The sequence below is a fragment of the Symsagittifera roscoffensis genome, chromosome 7 (assembly GCF_963678635.1).
Source record: "Symsagittifera roscoffensis chromosome 7, txSymRosc1.1, whole genome shotgun sequence".
NCBI lineage: Eukaryota > Metazoa > Xenacoelomorpha > Acoela > Convolutidae > Symsagittifera > Symsagittifera roscoffensis.
Genome location: NC_087068.1, coordinates 7,640,446 through 7,658,685, shown reverse-complemented (window position 1 = coordinate 7,658,685; position 18,240 = coordinate 7,640,446). Strand labels below are relative to the sequence as shown.

General features: G+C 36.2%; 1 protein-coding gene and 1 non-coding gene across 3 annotated transcripts; both read right to left on the bottom strand.

Moving 5' to 3' along the window:
- Positions 1-5,373: 5,373 nt before the first annotated feature.
- Positions 5,374-17,049, bottom strand: LOC134851464 (vacuolar protein sorting-associated protein 16 homolog). 2 transcript variants are annotated; one of them, XM_063867565.1, is made up of 11 exons: positions 16,578-17,049; positions 15,784-16,045; positions 15,089-15,352; positions 14,506-14,696; positions 13,948-14,216; positions 13,375-13,855; positions 10,744-10,915; positions 7,588-7,720; positions 6,834-7,002; positions 5,668-5,947; positions 5,374-5,582 (listed from the first exon to the last, which is right to left on the bottom strand). In XM_063867565.1, the coding sequence occupies exons 1-10, from the start codon at positions 17,035-17,037 to the stop codon at positions 5,700-5,702; spliced, it is 2,649 nt and encodes an 882-aa protein (XP_063723635.1). In that variant the 5' UTR covers positions 17,038-17,049; the 3' UTR covers positions 5,374-5,582; positions 5,668-5,699. The 2 variants fall into 2 exon arrangements, with proteins under 2 accessions (XP_063723635.1, XP_063723634.1); XM_063867564.1 differs by having other exon boundaries at positions 5,374-5,947.
- Trnaa-agc (transfer RNA alanine (anticodon AGC)) lies at positions 6,163-6,235 on the bottom strand. The gene has a single exon. It is a non-coding gene; the product is annotated as a tRNA-Ala (tRNA).
- Positions 17,050-18,240: the final 1,191 nt, after the last annotated feature.

The window sequence follows — 18,240 nt, the reverse complement described above, 5'->3', positions numbered from 1 at the left end:
AATAGCCCTTTCAAAATAGCCTTATCAAGTGAAAATAATGACATTTTTTAATCTTCAGGTGCATTTTTCTCACAAAACTCTTGGAGTAAGTTTTTTGGGCTATCACAGCATATGACCACATTCATGAAAACTAAAAAAAAAACGAAGATTTATTTTTCTCCAACTTAGTGTATGTTTTAGTGCGTGATGAGAGAACTATACGAACGGGTATAAAGTTAGTAAATTGGGCTAGATCGATTAGGTTTTTTTAAGGAATAATAATGAAAAATGAAAATTTTCAGCAAAATAATTTTTTGATGTAGTTTTTTTCTGCGTGGTGTGTAAAAAGGATCTGACGAAAAACTATACTTTGAGCATATTCGAAATTCCTAGTAATATAGGCAAACAGTGCCACAGTTTTTTTGAAGAAAATTAACATGAAAAACAAATAAAAAATCATTCAATTTTTTTTGCAACTTTTTTTGAATTTGTTCATTCCTAAAATGGCATGTAAATTTCCAAAAGCTAAATCTACTCGAGTAAAATTAAAAATGAGCATTAATAAGCTAATGTAAACGGCCTAAATTTAGCATAAATAAACGTGCTTGCTCGTTTTTGACACGCTCGAATTTGGACGAAAATCAAAAATTTCAAATCGGTTTTACTCGGACACTGGGAAAAGTTTTTCGAAAACTTTTAATGCCGTTCGACCGAAAGGCCTTCAATATCAGATACCACTCAACCCATTGCGATGATTATTTATGGTACGTAAAATGTTTGGTAATTTCGAAGCACCCTTTAGCATAAAAAACTATCTAGCGTTCAAATTTCATCAGACAGACGTTTCCTGACCCCTGACTGCGGTTATGAACCGTTCACTGTAACCTTTCAATGAAAGACAGTTATGACGAAAAGAACCACGAATAAAACCCAACATTTGATACTACACTTGCCATTTTCGTAGGCTTGTGTCACATTCAAAACAGGGAAGTTACCTGTGCAATACATCTAGTCACATTAGTTTGTGATCTCAGAACGCTTGTCTTGCTACTGCAGAAGGAAAACAGCGAGCAGCAACAGAAACAAAAATCGATTTTTAAATAATGGTGTAGCTCTATTTTTACCACCAAACCCACTTCTGTTATTGAATGTGTAATGGCCCTTCCCTTTGATAAATGAAACAGAATTAGAACTTGAAACTAAATCGAAAAACAAGAATTATTTACAATTTCATTTTGACAATTAAAAAAAGCGCTGAAATGTAAAAAGCAAAATCAAGCAAACAATTGAAAACCTACGTACTTACTTCTAAAATGAAATGTAATTATTTTTACACAGATGCGAAGCAGAGCATCGCGCCAATTGCGATACCAAACAAACATAGCATTACCATCCAGCAGAAAGAAAAGTAAATGGCAGCAACAAAGTCGAAAAAAAATGAAATAACATTTATTAAAGTTTCCAAATATTTTTCTCAAAGAAATTCAATTTGAAAAAAAAAAAATCTCCCGAAAAACAACATGGCGAAGAATAACTGCTCAAAAATTTGTTTGAGCGGCATCTAAGTCGACAACAATTTGGAACGCCCGTTCACCCGAAAAAAATTGCTATGGAAACCTTTGAGCTATAAAGCTCTCAAAGTCCTTGTTTTAAATCTATATTCACATTCTGCAAAGAATATTCCGATTTGATAACGCTTGTTAATCGCAAGCGTAAAAACGCAGCATACCAATCAAGGAGCTTTAAAGCAAATAAACGCAGATGCGAAGCTGCGTTTCGCAAACACCAACAAGAACACGACAAAAACGCAGCTTTTTAAAATGAAAAAAGAAAAAATAGAAATTAGCTTCGAACTAGTAAAACTTTGATACGAATCGGAGTCGAACCTGCGACCTCAAGATTTGGATTCTCACGCCCTGCCCGCTCGGCCACGAACGCCTAACAACCTACAAACACTAGTCACGAATGGAGCAGCTATATATGCTAATAAATTGCCAATACGATGCAGCAAAAAAGGCACCAACTACAAATAGTCACAACTTGGCATGTAATCATTTGGAATATAACAAACTGAAGGCATCCACGCTGAATTTGCATGGAAAAAAATCGAAAACATAAAGCCAAATCATATATAAAATAAACATTTCAAAAATATTGCGAGATATATTAGGTTGAAAAAATTTCTGAAATCCAATTTTTATGATTGATCTGATATTTGCAGCAAATAGCTCTTTTCGGTTCATTTGAACAATGAGAAATGCTTGAACTGTGTTAAATTATTGCTAATCAAATTTCAAAGCACATGCTATCAGAAAGCTGAACAAGTGGCACCAATATTTGCGACTTAGGTAAGAAAAAAAGAATCGTCGTGCAACTAAATTAAATGAAGAGGAAAATTTGAGATTTCTGCATTTTCCAAAAGAGATTTCTGCATTTTTTGATGAATTTCATTCATCAAAAAAAATGAACAAAATTAGCCGCTTCTGCTGGAAAAACGCGCGCAACCGCTTCTTTCGATTGAATTTACCTCTTAGATTTGATAGGGTAGTTTTTAAGAAGCTTAAAAAGTTTCTAAAAAACTGTCAATATTCAATAACTTTTTGAAATTGGATTTTTTTCTGGTAAAAGCAGCCATCGCCGACTAAGTGAAACAGATTATCAAAATTGGGTTTCTCGATTGAACACTTAACCCGAGAATTGGCACGATAATTTTCGAGTGAAGTCAAAAAAACTTCCAAAAACAGTCGAAGTGTCAACCTTTTCACATATTTGAAAGCTTTTACTTTTTCAAAAAAATTAGGCATTTCAAAATGCAAAGGCAAGCATCCAAATCCTGTTGTATCGATTTAATCTATGATATCACGTTTGGCAGAATAGTTATCGAGAAAAGTCCAAAAAACGGTCAACAAATCAGATAATTGATGTTTCCGAGAATCCTAGCTTTTTATTTCAAAAAAATTTCGCGTAACCGCTTATGTAGAACAGAATTGCCCCACATGTTATTTTAATTGAACCCAAAAATCCAGGTTTGGCAGGCTAGTTTAGGGTATAAAAGTCAAATATTTCAAAAAACGGTCTGAAAAACAAAACTTTGATTTTTCCGACGAGAAATTTTGGTGCAAAACATTGTGAAAGACCGCTAAAGCACAGAAGCTGCCCACTATCCGTTATCTCCATTGAACCCACAAATAAGGTTGGGAAGTTTTCGAGAAGAATCAAAATAAAATTCAAACACAGGCGAAGTTGCAATTCGCATACACAAGCAAAAATATGACCGATAAAGCTAGTGGAAAAACTGAGAGAGTAAAACGTTGAGTCTACTAAATTTCTTAAGTGACTTACGTCAATTATGAGTCTGCATTATGACAAAGTGACGTAAGCCAATTATGACGCATTACCAGTCAACTTGAAAAAAAAAAATTTACCAACTAACAAGCCTCATTTTATAGAGCGGACGCATTTCAAGTAGTATGCCAAAAAGTTCATTAAAAACATGCAACCCTCCCAACGTTTGAACCCTCTTGCTTTGCTGCGGTTCTCCTTCCAATGAATTATTGCGACAAAATGTGTGCATTTTGAAAGTGTTCATTTTGATCAATAACCAGCTATTAAGTACAGCCAATGCTAAGGACATTAACACAGACAATTGTATTACAAATAGCACTTTAGCTTTAAGGTATCATGGATCTGTACGCTACAGATCCATGATACCTTAAAGCTAAAGTGCTATTTGTAATACAATTGTCTGTGTTAATGTCCTTAGCATTGGCTGTACTTAATAGCTGGTTATTGATCAAAATGAACACTTTCAAAATGCACACATTTTGTCGCAATAATTGCATTTCAACAATACTTGCGACTCAAGTTGGAAAAAAAAGAGAGTTTATACTATAACAGAAGCTTTGCTTGTGTTGAAATGGTAGAAAAAAATTAAAAATTTCACTATTCCGGGGCCATAATTTTATGTTTTAAAAGTTTAGGCTAAGCCGCTTGTGGAGGGAAGCTTTTCAAACCCGCTCTCTTCATTTAAACAAAAATCTCAGATTTGGAGGGTTAGTTTTTGAGAACAATCAAAAATTTCGGTCAAATATTCCCCCCACAGACTTTTTTCGAGGGCTGAGTGGTAAAGCAAAAGCAAAAGGAGACCAGGGGAGTATGCAGGCACACAAGGTGTGCGCAGTCTTTCTATGGATAACCTTTTTTTGAAAATCGTTGTAGGATTTTTGAGAAAAAAAATTAAATTTGCGGTAAGTGATAAACTTTTCCAAAGCGTCTCAAAAAAATAATAAAAAACCCAATCATAAACATTTTTATAATGGCTGTTTTTATCGAACAGAAAATCTAGGCAAATATGCACAGCAAGACTTCTGAAATTCAAATTAGAAACTGAACAATTTTATGAAGAGGAAACAAGGCCGACAATCTTTGAGCAGACCAGTTGCGCAGAAAAAATGAACCTGTAGTAACACCACCCACCCAGTAGTTAATACTAACTTAGTACCCACCCAGCTACTACCCACCCATAATTGATTCAACTGATTTTCTTATTAACTAGTTGTTAAACCGAAAAAAAAATAACATTCCGATTTAATAACGCTTGCTAATTGCAAGCGTAATGATGCACGTAATACCTGAGATGAGTTAACTTATCATTTCTAATTCATTGATGTTTCTGTAAACAAAATTTTTCACAAGGAAAAAGTATGGTACCCGGTTTCACCACCCTTACTTATCGCAAGTGTGAACATAGCAAACATACAGTTGGAAAAGAGTCAATGAACACAAGTAGAGAAAAAAAATGGCATATTTTTGGAAAATATCACAACTTTCGAATTTTTAAGTAAAACATTGATCACTTATAAGCTTTTTGAATTACTCGAACAATTTATGGAACAAACTTTTCTGATTAAATTAACGCAATTTGATGAAACTAGATCAATAGATAAATTTTTTATTCCGCTGGGAAATCTGAAAAATGAACTCACTTTCGACACTAGAAGTCGATCACATTTTTTGTGACCTTTACACTTTTGCTGTTCGATAGTGGAGTTTGTCTTCCTTTTATTAAATTAACTAAACTTAAAAACAAATCAAGTCAAACAGCGAAAAATAAGTTTGAGCCTAAAAAAATTTCAAGGCGTTTGGGCCTGAAAAAAATTCATCATCACCTATGAAAGAGTCTGAACTACGTTCATTAACTCAAAATAACATATTTAATCGTTTTGAAGTTAATGTGACGCGATATTTCAACTCCGAAAAAAATCGCGAAACAGTTTTCAACACCACACAAAATTGGACTATAAAAAGAGATACGCGATTATTCGGCTTTTCAACTTTAGATTTTCAATTTATAGCTTCGTGATTGAAAACAGGATAAGGAATATACATTTTTAATCAAGTAAAATTTCAGTAAACAAAATAGAAATTTGCTGAGCATGAAACTATTTATACCTAATCTATTCAACAAATTTTGTGTTAAATATTGGGCTTAACGACAATTCTTGTTGCAACAATAATATCCGTGCCCTTTTCACGGGCATTTTCTACCGTACTTTTGCAATTTCTACGACTCATGAGTTTTGACTGTAGCACCAGTTGTTCGCCTGAAAACATGACAGACGCATATTAACATAATATAGCAGCAGTTTAAATAGTCATGACGGACTTATAACTTGTTTTGCAACCTACTGCAACATCAGTATTCAATGACTGTCATCGTCTCAGCTGTTGAGTTTCTCCACATTGACTTGTATTCTGGTCATCAATGCCCTTAGATTCTGTGCGCTAACTACTCCCACTGCAGTGCCTGCCGATGTTGAGGATCCAGCAGTGCCTGATGATGCTGAGGGAGAAGCGGCTGCTGAGAGTGCGACTGTGACTCTGTCTGCCACTCTGTTCAACTCCTCCACACTCTTGTTCACGAATGCCTGCTCGGCCGCCTTTTCAAGGTCACCCATTCTGATGTACGCTACAAAACGCAGAACCTTTACTTTCGTGCTGTACGATAGTGGCGTTTGCCTTCTTTTAACAAAGGAAATGAGCTGAAGAAATCACGAGTCAAACCGCGAAAAAGTAAATTTGAGCCTTATAATATGTTGAATTAACACCGGAAAACTTCTGGCATAAATGACTTTGATATGAGCAGCAAATAAATGAGGCAAAATTACCAAACCATGTGCCAACTGGAGATGCGGGGCATCGATCCCCGTACCTCTCGCATGCTAAGCGAGCGCTCTACCATTTGAGCTACATCCCCTTGTCAACAATTCAAATGGCATCAAAATCGAATGGGGGACTTATTAACAATCAAGTAATTGGCCAGCTAGGAGTCAAAATTTCATTCGACAATAATAACTCCAAGCGATAAGAATAATTTGCTTGCTAAATCACATGACAGATTATTCTCGAGATCAACCACGAGCTAAAATGGAAGCGAGTTAGGATAGAATGATTGGTTACCAGATTATGTCGCCACAATTTCAACGTACTACGCTGAATTCTTTAAAACTTACGGACTATTAACTAATTTCTTCCTTACCTATGATCAAAACAAAATCGCCAGCAGTGAACAAACTTATTTACGAGAAAAAAGTCTAGCACCCGATTGCAAAACCCTTGCTTATCGCAAGGGTAAATCAAGACAACACGAGTTGCTGTGATTAGAATCTTCCGACCATAATCTTAAAAAAAATACATAATTTTGTCTCAAGTGGTCGTTCAAATTAATCTTGTTTTTTTGTGCGTGGTGTGATGAAAGGATCTGAAGGAAACCTAAAAATTAAGTATATTTCAAAGTCACAGTAAAACTTGGGAAATTTAGTCAGTTAAGATGTGAAATTGAGCATTTCACTCACACATGACTCTCTCCTCGGTGGGGATTCTCTGGAGATATCTGTCTGCCTCCTGTCTGCGGCCATACTTGAGACACAGTTCAACAAAGGGCCCATACCCAATCGGACTCTTCTTCGACTTGGAGAACTTGTCCAGCTCACTGAAGTCCTCCCGAGCGGCCAGACCTTCTATCTACAATGAAGACAGAGCCCACGTAAATCATAACTTGAGTTCAGATCAGGACTCTGTTTCAGGCACCCAAGGTCCAACTTAATTATTTTGATACCCAGATGACAAAAACTGCTCATTTTGCAACCTTTTTTTTCAGCGTCGGTAACCACCGATTCTTAACCTTTGTCAGGAACACGCGTTCCTTTTTGACAACCAGAAAGCAGACCCAATTCTCTATCTGGCACTAGAACTCAGCAAATGCAACTAGAACTGGATAACTGCAACTAAAACCCTATTTTATAGTTCCGCCCGATACAAATGCACCTACTATATACCATTTTTAGCTGTATGAACCATTATTATATACCAGTATTTCCTTTCAGCTGTTGAAGACAATTCTAAATTCTCTATCTAAAAATCAGTCAGTTTTAAAATATAGCAGAATTAGAGCGCAAAAGAACTCAAAAAGAAGATAACCTATCATAACTTTTCTACGAGCGGCAAAGCACTTAAATGGGGCTTTTGAATAGACTGCCGATGAAAGATTTCGAACAGACACCAGCTGATGATGTCGATAATATAAAGCATTTATACTATATAACTGACCTTGATCCACCAGTACTTCTTGTCTGACATTTTGAAATCTTTCTTCACATTGTCTGCCTCCTTGTATCTCCCCCTCTTCACCAGATTCAATATGTACGTGTGGAGAGACTGGCCAAATAGCTGTTTCGGACACCTAACAACACATTAAAAGCTATCTACCTTGAGGACCAACTTCAAAAACAAGAGAACAATCAAGAAAACAATGGATCCATTCAATAATAAGTCACAACTATCCGTGAGTTTCCCGTTGAACTTTCAATGGACGAAAGAACTGAACGCATTATAGACTTCGATTGAGTAAAAACAGCACATAGAACCAATATCAAATAACAGTTTTGCACAAAAATTTGAACCTCTATGCTTCTAGAAAAGTTTAAGCTTCTGTTTAAATTGACCAATTGTTTAAAAAAACAACACCAAAAACATGCAACGTTTTAGAATTTGATTTTTCGATGACCGAAAAATACGAATGGTTTTTAAGGTTTAACACAGAGGCGAAGCAGAGCTTCGCGACATTTGCGATACAATGACTACATTTCATTACTAAATTGCAATATAATTAATAGATTGCATACAATTAAAACATTGCATTACTGTGTATTAAAACATTGCAATAAAAGATACTAAATAGAATTTTTTTTGGAAAAACTGAGCTAAAAAATTACTATAAGTAAAAAAAACTATATCTACAAAAGTCACATACTTTGTCTCGAATGAAGTTCATTGAAAGCCTCTTCGCAATTATCGAAAATCAATGACCGATCGGCAACTACGACCCATCTTGGGTCGGTCCTTGTTAAGCCGAAAAGGAAACTATATTCATAAAAAAAATTCAAGCTAAATTTTTTAAGATCCACTTTTTTCCGGTCTATCCCTCCTGAAACAGGAAAAAGCATTTAAAAAAATTGGCAATGAAACTGAGCAACATAAATTGACTCAGCCGATATGAAATAAGTTAGACCCATTTAACCAAAAAAAAATCGATCAAAAAAATCGATCAAATTATTTAACATCTTAGTTGGTAAATTTATGGAACCCCCTTTGTATCGTTTTGAGATATCTATTTTTGGCGACGGACCCTAAAAATTTTCTGAAGTCGCCTTGGCGCCAATATACTAATTTTGAGGGGGGAGCGTCGCAAAAAAAAACGCACATTTTTTGTCAAAAATGTTCAAAAAATGCGAAAAAAAGTTATTTTGGCCTGTCTTTTAAAATTATGCCTGCGGTGCACTAAATTTGGTTAAAACAAGTGCTTTGGGAGAGCTCGGAAATCAATTTGGTCGAACTAAACAAAAGTCGATAAAACTTTTAAAAAATTTGAAAATCTGCCTTCCCTCCTCAAAAAAAATCCTAGATCCGCCCCAGATTATAATAAACATTGTTGATTCAAATTATAAAAAACCCAGCTTTATGAAAAAGCTGCTTGAATAGCGCACCAGATAATATAAATTACATTCGGTAAAAAACGGAAAATTAGCCGACAAAAAATAGGACGAAAACCATAAATCCGAAAACAATTGGAAAAGAGTAATGAAAGCAAGAAAACTGAAAAAAAACTAACTTGTTTTTTCAAGAGCCTTCAACTTTTGAAATTTGAAGAAAAAAATAGAAGGCCTTGAAGCTCTTTGAATTTGTAGAACAATTTATGATGGACACTTTTTTTGTTAAAATTAACCCAATTTGAGAAAACTGAATCAATTCGTAAGACATTTATTTCGCTGGGAAATCTGATCATTAATTTTCAATTTCGAAATCAGAAGTCGATCACGTTTTTTGTGACCTTTTTACTTTTACTGTTCGATAGTGGAGTTTGCCTTCCTTTTAACAATGAAATCAAGTCAAACCGCGAAAAATCAAAACTGAGCGTGAACAAATGTAAGACTTTTCCTGAAAACAAAATCAGCAATACCTATTGTGGAGACAAAAGGTCTCACTACGTTCATTACTGTAACAATCAACACTTTTCTGTAAGCATTCGATAAAAAACAAATTACTACCTCAAATTAACTAAGAGGTAATTTTATTCGATTGTTCAAGAAATTGAGCATATAAGCAGAATTGAGCATGTTTGCAAAAAAACTTTGTAAGATAAGTTATTTACCGGAAAATATATAGTTCCCGGTTACAAGTGACTTGCTCTCGCAAGTGAAAAAACACTATGAGAATTCGCAATAAGAAAGATCGGACTCAAACGTTTTAAGAAAATATGTGAGCTTTTTTCCTGTCTTATCACTAAATAAGCTCAATTTTAATTTCCACCTCAAGTTTTACATCTGAAGTTTTGTCAATCTCAATTTCGCAACCGAGTTTCGAAACCGATTTAATGATTTTTCATCGTGCACCAAGAGTAATTGTACAACTGATGACCAATTTAGTGATGACCAACCTATGTCTCCAAATGCTAGTGGGAGCTCTTTTAAGTTCAGAGTTTTAAGCTCTTGAGAATAGTACCTTCACCAAATTTGGTGGGAGCTGAAAAACTATTTTTGGGCCGATTGAACAGTCCAACTTAGTAGTTTGACATCATCAAGGGAAACCACAGTCGCTAATCGTTATTAGGACAAATCGCTCCACCAATTTTCCGCTAATTGTCTGATTTTTAAATTACGTGCCACGAGAACTAACTTCGACGCAATATTTTAATGTTCTGAAATTATATGTGACTGTCTCGATGGCTTATACACATGCTATTATATTGCCAATGCTTCTGCAAATATGCCATTAAAACGAGCTCGTTTATTCGCGGCCGATTTAGAAAACAGTGGACACGGTTACGTAGCAGTATTTAGACAAGCGCGTATTCAGACACGCGAGTATTTAGACAAATACTGTTTTAACCAATCAGAATCGAGACAAGGAAGAAATTAATGAATAATTATTATCTATTTTGGATTATTTATGTCTTATCTCGATTCTGATTGGTTCATACAGTTTTTGTCTAAATACTGACGAGTATGAATACGCGGTTGTCTAAATACATACCGCACTTCAGTGGACACGTATTATGACACAATGCTCGCATGTGTAATTACACTGTGACAACGTTGAACTCTTTGCTCGAAAATCAAACTCAAAGTTGGGAGGAAAAGTTGAGAAGAACAAAACTAATTCCAATGATGAGCATGGCAGACAATTACAATGATGAGAATCGCTTACCTGAGTGAATCTTCGAGTGCTTGTTGTGACTTATAGAGTCTGATTTGATCTTCTGTTAATTGGCTCACTATCTCCGCCTTCGCACTCACGAAGTCTGCCTTCGCCTCTTTAAGCACACTGACTTTGTTGTCATTACTGATCTCGTGATAGCTCTCGTCTAGTTTACACAATCCTGTAGAAAACATAAGACTGAATTTGGGCTGAGGCATATACGATGAATGAACGATTTGCCAAATCAAAAAAGTTCATTCATTCATCTAATATGCCTCAGCCCAAATTCAGTCAAGGAAAGATGATGAATGACAAAAAAGTTAAGAAATTGTAAATCATCTTTCCAAGACTGAATTTGGGCTGAGACAAATACGATGAATGAATGAACTTTTTTGATTTGGCAAATCGAATACATTGGAAATCATCTTTCCTTGTAACAAAGTTATTATTTGTGGAAAACAGTTTTTTCTTGAGTTTTGAAAACCACTCGAAACTAATTATTGAAAAGAAAGGTTTTTCTTGCTTGGTCTAAAAACAAAATGTTAAATCACAGTAAAACAGAGCTGATTTAAATAATGCGGACAAAACGAACAAAATTTGAAAATTGTTCTTTTGGCTTTTTTAGTTACGAAAAAATTATTATAAAACTGTCACATAAATTGATAAGAAAAGTTCAATCAAAGGAAACGTCTTCACAGCCCACCAAAAATGTAAAAGCGTTAAGTCTCCTTACGTTTGAAATTTGCTTTTATACCAAGATTTGGAGTTATTATAGTAGAAATGACATTTTTTGGCTATCAAGCAAAAAGATTAATCTCTTCAAAAAAATTTTACCCTTCTCAAACTTTTTAGTCTCTGTAAAAAGATTATTCTGATATAAACTTTCTCGTCAATTAAACTGACAGTGTTAGAATAATTTTTGAGGCAGAGGCAAAAACGAGCTCTAAACAGGCAAAACAAAGTGAAAATGGGAAACGATCAGAAGTACACCTTAAAAGTTTTGTTTGGGATTAAGAGAATCATTTTCTCACATCTGTTCAACGACCGCTTGTAATTTTACTAACACTATCCACCAATAAAGCAGCTACCATTTCTATCAAATTGGCAATGTTATGCAGCAAATATTCGACCAAAAAAACGATTCAATTGTTCCGGATGAGAAAATCCGACCTGGTGATTAGGATCCCCATGTCCTCGCATCTGCGCCACGGTCGCTTGATAGAAAACTAGTGACCCAGCTAACGATAGATCTACCTGTTCTAATATTTTAAATCATATATAGTACTGATACAAAAACGCGTGATTTTCAAAATTTCATAGATTTACGTTAAGCCCTAGTGTTTCTCTGGTTCAGTAGGGGATTAACAGATTAACCTCTAATCTAAAAGAAAAAAGTACGTCTCGTTTTTTCAATTGAAGTATTTATCTCGAGTTGATTGGGTAGTTTTCGAAAACAAAGTAAAAACGATTCCAAAAATCGATCAAAAAATTGAACTTTTCCTATATCCATAAACTTTTCTCTACTAAAGCATGGAAATAGCCTTTGCTGACGAAATTTCTATAAAAACAGTTAAAAGTAAAACCGAATTTTTCTGAAGTCCATATCAGCTTTTTTTACAAAACGCAGGGTAAAACGGAGTACGCAGGGATATCTTAGCACCATGTTAGTTTAAATGAACTATCAACTTCAAAATCTGCAGGTTAATTTTTGCAAAAAAAGAACCTCTTTCGAAAAAACGGGCAAAATTTCAAAAACTGGACATTTTCCAAGGCGATATTTTGTTTCAAAACGCAGGTCATAGCCGCTTGCACAGTTAAGATTCGAATAACTGATTTTTTTCCCTTTCAATTAAACCCTTAAGCTCCGATTTGGTAGGGTAGTTTCTGAAAAATTAACCAAAACATCAAAAAAATGGGCTTGCTTGAAGCCATATCTTTTTTTCTACCGCATTTAGGGAATATCCGCATGAGAAGGAGATATCCCCATAATTTGTTCTTTTAATTGCAACCTTCATCTCAGGTTGAATTCATTACTTGAGAAAATGAAACAAATTCGAAGGCCATAGAATGGGAGGTAAAATGAGAATAGACAGCGAAAAAGGCAGGCACATTGAACAATATCCGGTTTTTTTATTGGTCAATTTTTTTGAAAATTGGTACATAGTTTATGAGATAAATTGAAATTTCCGAAAATAAAGCAGCAACATTTGCCATTAAATAGTTTATGCTTAAATGAGCTTAAATATGATTAAATTAAAATATAACAAATGAACACTTACATTTGCGACTTAGGTTAGAAAAATATTCTTCGCAATACACTACGCTGCGCATGCGTAATTAACTAAAAAGCAATAATGACCCATTTTTGGGGTTATATTTTGGTTCCGAATTTAACCCTAATAATGCCTTTACATCAGTAGTTTATCATTAAACGCGTGCTTGTAATTATAACTTGACAATTAGTTTGATTTCAGCCAATCATGTGTGTGCATTTACAGCTATCTATGATTTCATAAATCTAGACAAACGAAATTAGGCCAAGTAAGTGAAAAACCAGGTTTCCGCCATCTGACAGAAACCTGAGCAACACTTTTGAAATTTTCAAAAGAAGTTCAACACAATCAAAGAAAAACATCTCGCCTTGGTTGAAATAATCATCATTCTGTCCATACATCCTCAGCAACTGGTCTCTACTCGAATTCTTCAAATACTTCATGTAGTAACTCAGAGCTCTTTTGTTCGACGTGATGAGACGTTGGAACTCCAGACTAGACATACAGTTCTGGAGATTTATTATGACGTCATAAATTGAGAAAGGATCTCCACTTTGAATAGCCTTATCCAAAGCCACGCTATGTCTGTTAAGTTTAATCAGCAAATGGATTTGATGTGAACTTCTGGTTTCAAAATTCAACAACTGAATCGCCAGTTCGTCTCTCTGGCAGTCAATCGCGCGCTTAGCGATATCAGCGTATGATATGCCCGATGATTTCTCTAGCTTGTTGCGAATGACTTTAGCCAGTTCTTCATCTGCCATTTTTCGGGATGATAAAGTATCCTGGGTTATCTTCCAACATGCCCAGTGTTTCTTCACTCTACTCGCACCTTCTGCTTCTGGGATCTAAAACAGGGAATTATAACATACGCGCCCCATTCAACTTTACAAATTTAGACCAAATTTTCTTTTTAGAGATATATCGATCAAACGTGTACCTGAAGATGTTCGCATATAGACACAGCTAGAGGCCAGAGATTACGCAATATCATTCGATCGACCACTGATGTGAATCCGAGTGCCTTGTACTGCTGGTGCGTGAGGGGCACCCCTATCTGGGGATCTCTGATGTTGTTCAGCACTCTCAGGGTGCGACATGCACTGGCAAACTTCTCTGCTCCTGAGGGGTCCGATGTGAAGCATTTTCCAAACGAAGCAGCACGAAGCAGTTCCTCCTGATCGTTGGGGAAATGGCACTCCAAAGCAGCTGAAAAGAAATAAAAAACATTAATGTTTCGTTGGCTTTCCCTATAAAATCTAAAATCGTGTAAATCATAACTGTCAAATTGGATCCGATTTGTCAACATCTGACACTTTTTTTGAAACGAAAGGTATCAGCCATGAATGCTCTCCATTTTCAAAGCACCTCTTAAGTTGATGTTTAAGTTGTAGTTTACTCTGACAATTATTTCAGTTTTTCAGATTAATGCCAATCTAAATGAACTTAAAACATACATTGAAGTTTTACTTTCCTGCATTAAACAACGCTAACTAACCTAGTATGCACTGGTCAACAGCCACTTCCATATCTTGTCTGTACTCCTCTAGGTAGTCGTAGCTCTTCGCACTCTCCTCACTGAATAGTTTGGCAGCTGCGAACAGATTGGCCCCAGCTGTGGTAGATGCCATACTGCAGATACTCACCACACTCTGCGGCACCTTCTGCATCAATTCATGGTTCTCCTCGCTAACAAAAAAAACTCGAATTATGAATGACCTCACAACTGACAAATCAATGGAAAATTTTCATTGATTTTTCAGTTTTTGTGAGGTCAATCATAATTCAATGTTAAAAAGTGAGAAAAAACCGACCATCAAACAACACCAACTATCCACGCGGCAAAAACAAACGTTCCAGCTGATCAGGGCTTGAACGCAAAAACGGTGTAATGCCGCTGATTACGAACAAGTTTTTCAGCTGATTTTGTGGTTTTTTTATAAGTGGGATACGTTCTTTCAACATTAAGTATTGAGCACGGATTATGGTGGGTCTCGAAAAACCGAGCCTTCAATTAAGAGGCAATGATAGCCGAAGTTTCACCACCGCTCCATCGTTGCTGTAAGATAAAAAGAAGAAACCTGAAAATGCGTAGTGCGTCCATTTCGCTGATGAGTATGACGTCATTGGCCACATCGTATCTGAGACATTGTCCACTCAGGTCAATCAGAGACAGATTCCTCGTTCTATTGTCATACATTACTACAGCCGAAGTTCCACACCATGCGAACTCCTTCGGCACATGAGTCTGTTTAGTGTCGTACTCTGCAAACTTCGTCTTCATGTTCGCAGTGCCTAGCCACACAACGCCCGTGTTGCCCATCAGAGCAAGGTAGTTGCAGTTTCTACAGTTACAATTAACAGTGATTCTGATTGCTCTTTTTAACATTTTGTTGTATTTCATTATTATAAATGAAGGTTTGGTACCCTATTCGTTGACTCATAACAGTTTATCCCCAAAATGTTCAAGTAGATCCTGCCAATTTTACCGGAGTAAAATTACGGAAAATGAAATGGAACCGCAAATTTGACTTCAAACTGGAACTGGTGTTTTCTAATGGCATGCTTCATAATAATCAAACTATCACCCAATTTAGACCCATTTTGACCTCTTTTTTCAATATTGTGATCTTTATCCACCATAATTTTAGGTATTCAATTTCCAACACCTCTAAAAGAACAGAAAAAGTATGCTCGGCTATCATATGGTATTAAGAAAAATTTGTTTTACAATCAATGAATTTTGCAGATCTTTTCGAATCACTGTAGACTGAACCTGGACAGAGCACAAGCAACGAAAGTATCCACAGGACTCCTCGTCTGCAGAAGAGTCTCTGTTATGGTCCCATCAGGCGACAAAGTGTACATGAACTTCTCTTTAGCCAGAAGGATACATGCTTTGGACCCCTCTGGGAAGTAGACGCACCAGCAAGAGGGGGGCATGTTCAGTCCAGGTACGTCTGGGTACTTGAGGTATGTCTCCTGTTCCACACTGGGCATCACGTAGAATGTGAACTGAGTTGTCAAAATGGCAACACCTAAACAGAGGAACTCGGAATTTGAGCTGAATAATAAAAAGCCAACTAAAAACTAGGAACTATGATGTTGCAGAGCATGAAGTTCAGCACCTTGTTAATGCTCCTAGGTACGATGTAATCATTGGATATTATTGAAATTACAAATTTGGATCGAATTTTGTAATGCCCGCTGGAGTCGGGGCTTACTTAAATTATGGGCTCTTGACTTTGTCACTATCCAAAGGGTTCCCCTTTTGTTACCTTTTTTGCGACATTCATTTCCAGTCGACCGGTACCAAAACTTTTCTATAAGCGCCTTTGGCGTCAAAATATACTAACTTTAAGAGGGGACCTTGCGCTGAAAAATGCGATTTGTTTGTCAAAACCTACAAAAACGTGCCAAAAAGAGCCTTTGTATCCTCTTTTGTCAGAAATTCATCGACAGCGAAGAAAGTTGTGCCAACATAAGTTTGTTATAGTGTTTTGGAACAGCACGGAAAATCAAGTCGACCTGAAAAAAGCCTAAACTTTCTCCCATGTCTCAGGTACACACCTGTATGTGCCCTCTTGGGTTCGTTGTACACCAGGGCGTCAATGATGGATATGTCCCTGACATCACTGCCAAAAGAGAGCACTTTATTTGTGAACAACCTCGGCCGCCCTTCCAGGTCGAACACATTAACCTGCCCGTCTTCACTAACACACACCAAATCCTCTTCCAAAGTCCACCCCATCGTCAACATTTTATTCGGCTTCTCTATTTTAGCCAGTAGGTTTCCAGAGGAGCTGAAAACTGTGATATCTTTCCATTTATTAGCCAATGAAGACTTTACAAGTTTGGAAGTGTCAAGACGCAATGCTACTGGTCCGCTATAGGGAGCTCCAACTCCTATGAGCGCTGTCAAGTCTATGTCTAGAAGAGTCCAATTCATAGCGTACAGTTCAATCCGAATGTAGTTGGAATTAGCAATCTCGTCCCAAAACATGGGCGAGAGAAAACTGGTAACAGACATACCTAAAAATAACACCTAACTCTCTGAACAGGTACAAAAGGTACCCTCAATGAGCGGTTCATTTATTTCAAATCGCGTAAATATCTTTATTTGTCGGCAGATTTAATAGACACCAAATTTTATTCTCAACTTAGACTCGCAGAACAATCCGTCTCTATACCTCATAACGGACTACATGTCTAGTTTCTCCTAGGACAATTGACTGTTCAATTTTAAAATTGTCTGACGCGCGCAAACTTAATGAAATCTTCATAAAAAGCTTTTCTAAGACAAATCATTATTTTCAGAACAAAAGAAAATTGAGCACAGAGGCGAAGCTGAGCAAATCGATTCAAATGTGAATAACTATGAAAATCAAACAAAAAACTCAAAAATCGTTTTTGTCAATAAAAATTGCAACAAAAGCGCAAAATATCCGGAACAAAACTGGCTGCACCATAAAAAACTCTATAAAGAGCTTTGTGCTCCCGATCATTGTCGCCTCAAGCACTGGGGTTACAATTAACTTGAAATAAAGCTGAACCATCGAGCTACCAAAACAGCCGACAAAAATAAACTGACGGACGATAGTAGAAAAAGGAACTTAAACTTAAAAAAGGGCCCGGCCGGATTCGAACCGCAAATCTTTGCCGTCTCAAGCAGTTGTTTTTACCTCTACGCCAGATTGGTTGATTGTGATTGAATTTAATATTACCATGCGGTAACAAAGCCGAAAAAACACATGCCGAAAAGAAATTCAAAAAAATTTTAGTTTATAAAAAATGTTAAGTCCCTTTCCCCTAGGAGCTCATACACGAGCACTTTTTCGGACGTAACGACGCAATAAGAGGCCACTAAGTCGATATTAATTAAGCCGAAAATTAATAAGCCAATTTCGCGGCTCCATACCGCGGCTTCAAACCTTCAATTTGCCGCGACCGAGCCGAAATTTGAACAAGGACTCCTAACAACTCGCTCTTTCATGCTTCAAGTGTTAATACCAGGCAGTATATTTCATGCTGCTCAGATATTAACGCTAAATCAACTTAGCACGAAAATATGTTCAAATAACTGAGCGAATTACATTGGAAAAAGTTTTATTTGTAACATTTGTTCTGCCAGCTCCACCAGAGTTAAAACTTTAGCTTTCTTCAGTGCTATTTCAGATTTTTTTTTCGAAATTAAGTTTTAATGCTGAGTAATGTTTCTATTTAATTTTATTTT

Excerpts from the sequence above, each read along its gene's own strand:
- LOC134851464 (XM_063867564.1), bottom strand. The coding sequence starts at position 17,037 with ATGTCTGTTACCAGTTTTCTCTCGCCCATGTTTTGGGACGAGATTGCT. Across the intron at positions 15,353-15,783 it reads GTTGCTTGTGCTCTGTCCAG|AAACTGCAACTACCTTGCTC; the intron begins GTTCAGTCTACA and ends TTGTAACTGTAG. Across the intron at positions 5,948-6,833 it reads CACCGAGGAGAGAGTCATGT|CGTACATCAGAATGGGTGAC; the intron begins GTGAGTGAAATG and ends TGCGTTTTGTAG.